Raw genomic sequence first — 9,108 nt, forward strand, 5'->3', positions numbered from 1 at the left:
CTTGAGTTTGCAGAACATCAGGTGTTATGCCACCAAATTGTAATGCTGCTTGCTAGCTCCAGAGAGACTCTTTAATCCAGAGGGACTCTGACAATAATCCCAGCCCTTTCCCAGTCCATGAAGAGATGTTGCTTGCCTTTTGTATTTCTGGTGTGCAAATGCAATCAAATGTAAAGATGGCCTCCGAAAATCAGAGAAGCACAGCAAGTTAAGTGCAACAGGTGACTCAGGTAATAATTTAATACTGGCATCTGCGGGACAGTTTCTGATGGCATCACCTAGAAGTGTTCATTTTGAACCCTCCTGTCCATAGGACACAGTTGACTATATTACAGTAGTTTATCTGCCTGGGGTTGGTAGTTTGATGTTGCTAACTTTGGACAGGATGACTTTGAATGGACTACCATAAGTTTACTGTAGCCAACCTGATGTCCCACCTCAGATGCTGTGAACTACAACTCCATCAACCTTGACTGTTGGCCATGCTAACCAGGACTGATGGGAATTGTAATCTGCAACTTCTGGAGGGCACTGTGTTGCCTACCTGTGCCTTAACCAGCTCTGTGTTCCTTTGAACAAAGGGAAAGTCACTGTCAATGTAAAATTACATGAGAAAGAACCAGCTATCTGCTATCTAGTGTTCATTGTCTCCATCATGGAAAAAGCATGAACATAGGAACCTGACCATTTTAACAAAAGATGGCAGGGCTTCAACCCTGCAAAGAAATCATGTGCTCTACTACTGCACTATAGCTCTTCATCTATACTATCAGTACCTTGCAAATTCCAGAAGAGTAGCCAAGTTTAGTCTTTTATAGAAACAACAAAGAGTCCCATGGCACCTTAAAAGACTAACAAGGGTATTCCAACATGACCTTTCATAGACCCGGTATATGAATCTCACTGCTTAGTCATTCAAGTTGTCAAAAAACAGCCATTCCATCTTGACTGTACCTAGCTGTATGGATGAACTGTATGGAGGAACTCAACATAGACCTTGCCTTTTGTCCTCTGTCCAGTGTGTCTGCAAAGAAAGAAAGAAAGGCATTTTGGTAAAAGAGCACCACCCCCTTGGTGTACATATGATCTTTGCTGCCATCAATCACTATTTTATTCCCAAGATGCTGGCTGCAGAATAGAGATGCAAAAATAACTGTTGTTTCTTCTTTTTGTAAGATGCCTCTAATTATGTATGGTGCAAAATCCAAATGCAGTAAATGAATAAAAGTTTGTTTTACCTCATTCAGTCAAGTGTGATTGTCAGCTGTTTTGTTAGAACCCACAACAGGACAAATCACCTACCTCTAATCCCACAAGAAATCAGCCTCTACCTGAAGCTGGTTCTGAAGGTCTAATCTCCTCAGAAGCTCTGTGAAAGGGAACCACTTCTCTGTGCTCCCATCCCAAGGGTCCTCATTCACTTTTCCCTCTGCTTCTTGATGGAAGATTTGGGTGGTGTCCCGACTGAAATAAAAATAACATTCTTGGCAATACATTCATTTTTATTACAGAAATCCTTCCCCATAGCAGTAAGTTCATCCTTCCCCAAATGTCTAAATTTTTCTTTATGTCTTTCCAAGTAGTTATATAATTGTCTTTAAAAATATTTATGTTCTTATCTGTCAGCCATACACCTAAGTATTTAACTTTTTTTCTATAGATAATTCCATGGTTCGTTGTAAGTCTTTTTTATATTGCTCTGTCACGTTTTTCATCAAGACCTTCATTTTATTTTTATTTAATTTGAAACCTGCCACCTGACCAAACTCCTGGATCCTATCCAAGACCTTCGGTATGCTGCTCCTCGGGTCTTCCACAGTAATCACAAGATCAGCCACACCACCTTTCCTATGCCCCTTAAAATAGCCTGCTACCTTCTGTTGTGTTGTAGGACCCTGTCCCATCGTCAGGGCTGAAGGTTCAGCTTACAGTCTGGTTGGTTTCTGCATGTGGAGTGCAGTTGGGAGGGCGGGTGCACCACCATGTCCTTTGCCTCAGGTAGCAAAACGTTTTGGGCGGTCCTGATGCAGTTATTATGTGTTGTCTTAAGCTGTAAAATAAGAAGAGCCTGTTGGATCCGGCCAATTGCCCATCTAGTCCAGCATCCTGTTCTCACAGTGGTCAACCAAATACCTGCAGGAAACCTGCAAGCAGGACCTATGCACAAGAGCCCTCTCCCCTCCTGTGGCTTTCCGGCAACTGGTATTCAGAAGCATTGCTGTCTCCAGGTGTGCAGTTTGAGCCCCTGACTCAAGCCTCAACACTCCATTACATCACAATGGCTCACTCACTGCACTGGCCATTGTGGCTTCAGAGGCACTGTAACAGCCAATCCCTTTTGTCTAAACTTTATTCTTGGCTGTCCACGTGTCAGCAAGACTATTTCAATTATGAAAGGCCAACCTGATTCCCTGCTTTCCTCCCCTAATGGCTGTGGAAAGCAGAAAACAACAAATAATAATAATAATAATAATAATAATAATAATAATAATAATAAATTTTATTTATATGCCGCCCTCCCCAGCCGAAGCCAGGCTCAGGGCGGCTAACAACAATAAAACAGTATAAAAGTATAGCGTAAATAACACTCTAAAATCATTCATTATAAAATTAATTAATTCAGGCCACTGGCAACCATTGGGCCAGAGCTCCGCGAAGATTGCCGAGGGAGGGAGTCAGGCTGTGCCCTGGCCAAAGGCCTGGTGGAAAACCATAACTGTCGTTTGCGCTGCTACTCTTGAAGGTCAATGCAGCCATGAATTTGGGAGCAGAGCAATGGATTTGGCTCAAATGGGCACCAGCACATGCTCTCATCTACCAGTTGCAGTGAACAGAAGGAGAGAACTGCTAGATCAATCAATCCATCCAAAAGCCCATCTAGACCAGCATATCATTCTCGCACTGGCCAACCAAATGCCTATGGGATACCCATGAGGAAGACCAGAGCATGAAGTGGTGAGGGCATCAGCTGAACCTTGCTCTGTGAGGCTTGGCATGGAAAATAATGTTTTGAGGCAGCCCTTACGTAGGGCTTCTTAACCTGAGGACAGAACTCCTTTAGTCTCATCATTTCTTTCATCTCATCAGCGCTACAGCAATGCAGTGAGGCACTGTCCCCTGCAAAGTAGTTTTTCCTGCCTTCCTCCCCTGCCGCAATATTATAAATAAACCACATTAAATGAGAAGCATATGTGTGTAGAGGTCAGTGGCGTAGCGTGGGTTGTCAGCACCCGGGGCAAGGGAAGTAATTTGCGCCCCCTAACCCGTGGATTTGCGCCCCCTAACCCTAACCCCCAGATGTTGCGCCCGGTGCGGCCGGCCCCCCCTGCACCCCCCCACACTACGCCACTGCTCAGCCTGCAGAGGCCTCTTCCCAGCCGTGCTTGAAAGGGGCAGGCAGGCACTGCCCCCCACCTCCCCCCAGACAAATAGGACGTTGATTAGTTTTTCAATGGACCTGTTTAAAAGATTTTGTAAATTGTTCTTCTTCCTGAAGGAGCATCTCCACCCCCATTGTTCTGCCTGGACACTGAGGTCCAGCTCCGAGGGCCTTCTGGCGGTCCCCTCATGAGAAGCCAAGTTGCAGGGAACCAGGCAGAGGGCCTTCTTGGTGGTGGCGCCTGCCCTGTGGAACGCCCTCCCACCAGATGTCAAAGAGAAGAACAACTACCAGACTTTTAGAAGACATCAGAAGGCAGCCCTGTTTAGGGAAGCTTTTAATGTTTAATAGGTTATTGTACTTTAACATTCTGTTGGAAGCCACCCAGAGTGGCTGGGTAAACCCAGCCAGATAGGCAGGGCTTAAATAAATTATTATTATTATTATTATTATTATTATTATTATTATTATTATTATTATTTGTTTTCATTACTTTGCTCCCCACTCTTGGGAGTGGGGAGAATTCAGCTGTAGAGAGGGCTATAGATTCTGCGAATAAGTCAATCATATTTCCCCTCTTTGGCCAGCTGCTGGTCCCCTCCATTTGTCAACTCCGAGGAGCCCAGGCTCTGCCTGTCCCTAAGCAGGGGCAGAGGAAGGGGGCGGTGGGGGCGGTCCACACCAGGTGTCATCACTGAGGGGGATGACATTCGGCGCACCGTGACTCCCAGGCCTACCCCGAGCCGTCAGGGGAAGGCGCCGCCTTGCCAGCGGCCTTCCCCACCTTCCCCCTTTGTTTTGACAGCTGGGGGAGGCTTTGGAGTTGTGGGCCGGCGGCGCACCATTGCCCCTCGCTTCCGGGCTGCTTGGGGGGGGGAGCCTCCCCATAGCTGTTAAAAGGAAGAGGGAAAGGAAGAAGGGCGCTGGCAAAGCGGCATGGCTCCCCACCCCCCAGGAAGCAGCCCAGCATGGACAGCTCGCTCCACCCCCCCCCATGGGCATCTCTCCCCCTGGGACACTCACCCCATGGCATGTGCACCGCTCCGGGCGCTGGAGCAGCTAGATCTGCCTCTGTCCCTAAGGCCAGCCTCTCAGTCCCCCCCCCCCCGCCAATCATAGAGTTAGAAGGGACCCTGGGGGTCATCGAGTCCAACCCCCCCTGCAATGCAGGGATAAATATGCAGCCGTCCCAAACGAGGATCAGAGACGCAACCTTGGCGTTCTCATCGCCGCGCTCCAACCAACCGAGGTATCCACACTTCTCCCAAATGCCCCCTTCCCCGAGAGCTGCCCGAGGATTTGCTGTCGATTCCCCGCGTGAAAATGCTTGCCCATTAAAAGGAAGGGAGGCTCCCTCCGCCCCTGCCACGGGGAGCTCAGTCTGCACTTGGGCAGGCCCTTTGCGTCACGTGCGCTTGGCGCGCTGCTCTTTCCAGCTTCCTCCCCTCCGGGCCAGCGGCTCCACCTCTTTTCCTTTGCCTCTTTGAGCCGCTTAATTCCCAGCAAGGAATTAGCAGGCTCGCTCCACCTCCTCCTCCTCCTCCCGACTTTGCTGCTGCTGCTGCTGCTGCGCGGCTTTTTTCCTCTACCGACGGCACGCTGTGCCTTGGAGAGGTTCCCACTTCCTCGAGGTGGGCCGGCCAAACACGCCCCCAAAAATGTTGCGCCCGGTGCGGCCGGCACCCCTGGCACCCCCCACGCTACGCCACTGGTAGAGGTAGACATCTTACTCACACCATAGTTAACTTTCTATAACAATAGCTAAAAAGAGCATCAGAAAAAGCTGTAAGGTCATGCCTCCCACCCACCCTTGATGTAACTGAACACTATGGACCTTGGGCTTTCAAAAAAACATGCAACTGCATCCAAAGGTGAAGTGTCCTAGTTTTCACTGTATCATCTGGGCAGCTAGAGTTCAGTTAAATAAGGTATAAGTGGTGGTGTTGCTTATTTTAAAAAAAAAAACAAACATTTTGATTGAAATGTGTATTACCTTGGGCTTTGAGACTGCATGTACACCCACATGCATGCACACTCACACGGAGGTTGCCTGTTGTGCTTGGTTTTGTACTTTCCAACAGAATTTATGCTTGCAGTAGAGTAGCTAAAGAAAGTAGGGATCGGGGGATCTACTGTATAGCCCTCCAGATATTCTTGGATTATGACTCCTCTGTCATTCTAGATCTCTGACCATGTTGGTTGGGGACTGATGGGGAATTGGGAGTCCAACAGATCTCCTTACCCCTGATGTAAAAGAAGCTGAAATTACTCACTGCATATTAAACAGGCTTCCAGAGTTTCTTGGATATAAAGACTGACTTTGGAATCAGCCCCAATTCCCAGGTTTCTGGTTAAGATGCCATCCTGGTTTGGATTGTATATACAACTCATATAAGACTGAAAAATATTGTGACAATTCAAGATGCATTTTCCTTCTAGCCTAACTATTGTTTGAAAACAATAGAAGTAGAAAATGATAAGGGGTGATACATTGTGTAGCTTAGATGGAATAAGTCTCTATGTTTGACATATCTGGATCACTACTTGGGGTATTATTCTCCGGAAAGAATGCTTTTTAAAATGTCTCCATTAGAAATTTTATGAACTGCTATCTCAAAAAAACCTTTTTTTTTAATCCTAGCAGTGTACAAGTCCTATCTAAATATAAAAGTTGACTAAAATACATAAACCAATGTAAAGCAGAAATAAAACCATAATAAAAACAGATAAAATCAGTAAGACATTGAAAGCAAATATAACCTAACAGCGAAGTATTCAGCAGTGCAGTGATGGCACCTGCTGCAAAGCTAGCAGGGAGCAAATCTGAAGCGTCACCTTTTGTTGCTGGACCCTGACTCCAGCTTCTTTAGTGAACATTTTGAGATAACAGCGGCTGGCAGCTTGGTGCAAAGTACACAGGCCACTTGTGTAGCGTAGGTACAGCACAAGCAGCCACAAGACGTCCCTGCGTACTCTAGCTGAAGCTCACCACCGTCAACATGTTCTTTGAGGACCACTGGATCGACAGTAGGTACATCTCTCTTTTTGAATATTTGCAGAATGTAAGAGATTGGTATGAGGTATTTTGAATGAGCTTCTTGCTTACTTTCACCTTGAAAAGGACAAAGTAGCATTCCACAGCAGACAACAGGAAGTGTTGATAAGCGTATAATAACTATCATTATTAAACTAATGGAATCTACAACTAGTTCTCAACAGCACAATTGAAGAGACCGGTGGTGAAATTTATTTGGGGAGGGGTCTTTACACAATAGTTAAGATTCTGGTCCTCATGCTGGTTAGGTCAGCATTTTCACAGCAAACCTCTAAGCATATGTTGTTAGGAGTAAGCTGCACTGAGTAAGTATATTTAGTAAGAACATTTAGGATTGCAATTTTCATTTGGTCCCATTGCCAGCCTATTCTTTTGTCTGGTGAACAGGGAGCAGCTTAAATTCCTCTGACCCGAGGGTTTCTTTTTTAAATTCAGTTCAAGGAACAGAATATTCCACTATGGTTATGCAAAAGCATGGGACTACTCAGTAGCTCATTTAAGACTAGTATCTTGCTTGGCAAGCTTGTCTCTACTGCCGATTCAGTTCCAGGTTGAAACAAGCTCTGCTGGTTTACAGTGCAGTGGTACCTCGGGTTACATACGCTTCAAGTTACAGACTCCACTAACCCAGAAATATTACCTCGGGTTAAGAACTTTGCTTCAGGACAAGAACAGAAATCGTGCTCCATTGGTGCGGCGGCAGCAGGAGGCTCCATTAGCTAAAGTGGTGCTTCAGGTTAAGAACAGACCTCCAGAACAAATTAAGTACTTAGCCCGAGGTACCACTGTATATGTCCTTGATATGCTTCACATTTCCACCACCTAATACACCTTCAACTCCTAACATTTTGTTACACGGTTAAGTGATCCCTGCTTTCTCCAAGTGATGGAAGGCCAACATTACAAAATTACAGGATTGTTATATTGGATGAGAGAACCCTGGGTACTTAGGCACTGAGAGAATGCTTATGGGGTCTTCATTAAGGTTTGTTTTATTTACAAAGTATGTTGGAAGAAATAGGCCCATACAGACATGACTAAGTGAAGCATAATATATCCCTTTCTTTGCCCCTATTAACAGTTTAATAAGACAAATTCTTATGGGGGGTATTTTTGTTTGTTACTATGTTATGTATTTTTGTGTTTCTATATTGTAAACTGCCCTATGATCATAAGATGAAGGGCAGCATAGAAATTTAAAAAACAATGTAACAAATACAGTTTGTTACTGTACCCTCACTGCGAGAACTTTGTTACAGTTCCCTCACTGTGAGAAGCCAAGTTACAGGGAACCAGGCAGAGGGCCTTCTCGGTAGTGACGCCTTCCCTGTGGAACACCCTCCCACCAGATGTCAAAGAGAACAACAACTACCAGGCTTTTAGAAGACATCTGAAGGCAGCCCTGTTTCGGGAAGCTTTTAATGTTTGATGTATTATAGTATTTTAATATTCTTTTGGAAGCCGGCCAGAGTGGCTGGGGAAGCCCAGCCAGATGGGCGGGGTATAAATAATAATAAATTATTATTAATAATAATAATAAATTTGAGAGGTGCAGCTTTCTCCCAGAATGGGAAAATGGGGAAACACTTCCTTGACTGACTTCTGTTGTTAGGCAGCTAATCAAGGCACTAAAACCTTGTCAGTAAAAAAAACCAAGAGAAAACACAAATAAGAATAAGCAGCAGAGGAGTTTTACTCTTATTCATGAAAACCAACTCAAACGATACCATAGGATAACAACCGTATTGGAACAATTAGAATTAAGCACTGGTGGCTCTCCAAACAGCAAATGTTCTGAAAGGAACAGCCCTTCTTTTCAAGTTTTATTTTTGTGGAGTTGACAGTTCCTGGCAAGATGCAGTTCTTCCAAAGAGGAGGGGCTTTCCCACAGTCAGAGTATGGCCATCCTGAAAGTCAATTAGCTTGTCCAGATGAATATATACCCAACTGCGGTTGCCCACTAATTAGGAGAGTCCAGGAAGCGGAAGCAGTCGCTTACGATCTTCCACACTGTGCTGTTGTTTGTGGTCTGTGCTGTTAGCAAGAAGCTCTGGTTGAAGTACTGCTGCTCGTTCCCATCAAACTTGACGAACCCGTATGTCACGATCAGGATCGTGTTGTGGTTCTCTGTCGCTTGCTCGTGAACAGGCTGGCAATCAAAGGTGGTAATTTGAAAGTCGCTTGAAGGCAGCTTTTCGAAGAACTCCGCAAGGGCTGCTTGCCCAGAGACTGCATTCCCATTCCAAACGAGGGTCGCTTTGTCCTGGTAGAGTTTGGTCAGCGCCCGCCTCCTTTTATCCATGGTTTCATAGTAAATATTTGCGAATTCTTCCGCAGCTCGGCAAGCTTGATCCACATAGGTTTTAAAGTTCATCGAGGTGGCCATGTGGGCGGCGTCTCTCCGCGGCTGAGGCGGGAAAATAAGAGGCGGAACCTCCCTTCTCTTGCCCGCAAGGGTCCGGAATAAACCCGATTCCCTCAGTCCTGCTCGAGATTTGCTCCCGCGCTGCCCACGCGTAGCTCTCCCCTCCGCCGCGGCGCTTCCGCTTCCCTCCTTCTCAAATATCCGCGTTCCTTGGAAGCGATTGGTCAGGATCACGTTCTCTCGGTTCCCAATCCGGCGCAGCCATTGGCTTGAGAATCAAGGACGCTTCGCGGTCATCTCCCCGCCCCG

At 46.1% G+C, this 9,108-nt stretch overlaps 1 protein-coding gene and 2 long non-coding RNA genes across 4 annotated transcripts; 1 reads left to right on the forward strand and 2 right to left on the reverse strand.

The window, feature by feature from the left end:
* Nucleotides 1-335: 335 nt before the first annotated feature.
* LOC310700221 lies at nt 336-2,232 on the reverse strand. 2 transcript variants are annotated; one of them, XR_014522498.1, is made up of 4 exons: nt 2,134-2,232; nt 1,930-2,050; nt 1,332-1,464; nt 336-1,024 (listed from the first exon to the last, which is right to left on the reverse strand). It is a non-coding gene; the product is annotated as an uncharacterized lncRNA (long non-coding RNA). The 2 variants fall into 2 exon arrangements; XR_014522499.1 differs by having other exon boundaries at nt 1,930-2,216.
* A 481-nt stretch (nt 2,233-2,713) lies between these two features.
* On the forward strand, nt 2,714-5,249 carry LOC310699192. The gene is made up of 2 exons (XR_014521986.1): nt 2,714-3,201; nt 5,097-5,249. It is a non-coding gene; the product is annotated as an uncharacterized lncRNA (long non-coding RNA).
* Nucleotides 5,250-8,103: 2,854 nt separating this feature from the next.
* On the reverse strand, nt 8,104-9,017 carry LOC310700215 (NTF2-related export protein 2-like). The gene has a single exon (XM_083489455.1). The coding sequence runs from the start codon at nt 8,818-8,820 to the stop codon at nt 8,395-8,397; it is 426 nt and encodes a 141-aa protein (XP_083345581.1). The 5' UTR covers nt 8,821-9,017; the 3' UTR covers nt 8,104-8,394.
* Nucleotides 9,018-9,108: the final 91 nt, after the last annotated feature.

This window comes from Podarcis liolepis (genome assembly GCF_965112155.1).
Source record: "Podarcis liolepis genome assembly, chromosome: 2".
Classification (NCBI taxonomy): Eukaryota; Metazoa; Chordata; class Lepidosauria; order Squamata; family Lacertidae; genus Podarcis; species Podarcis liolepis.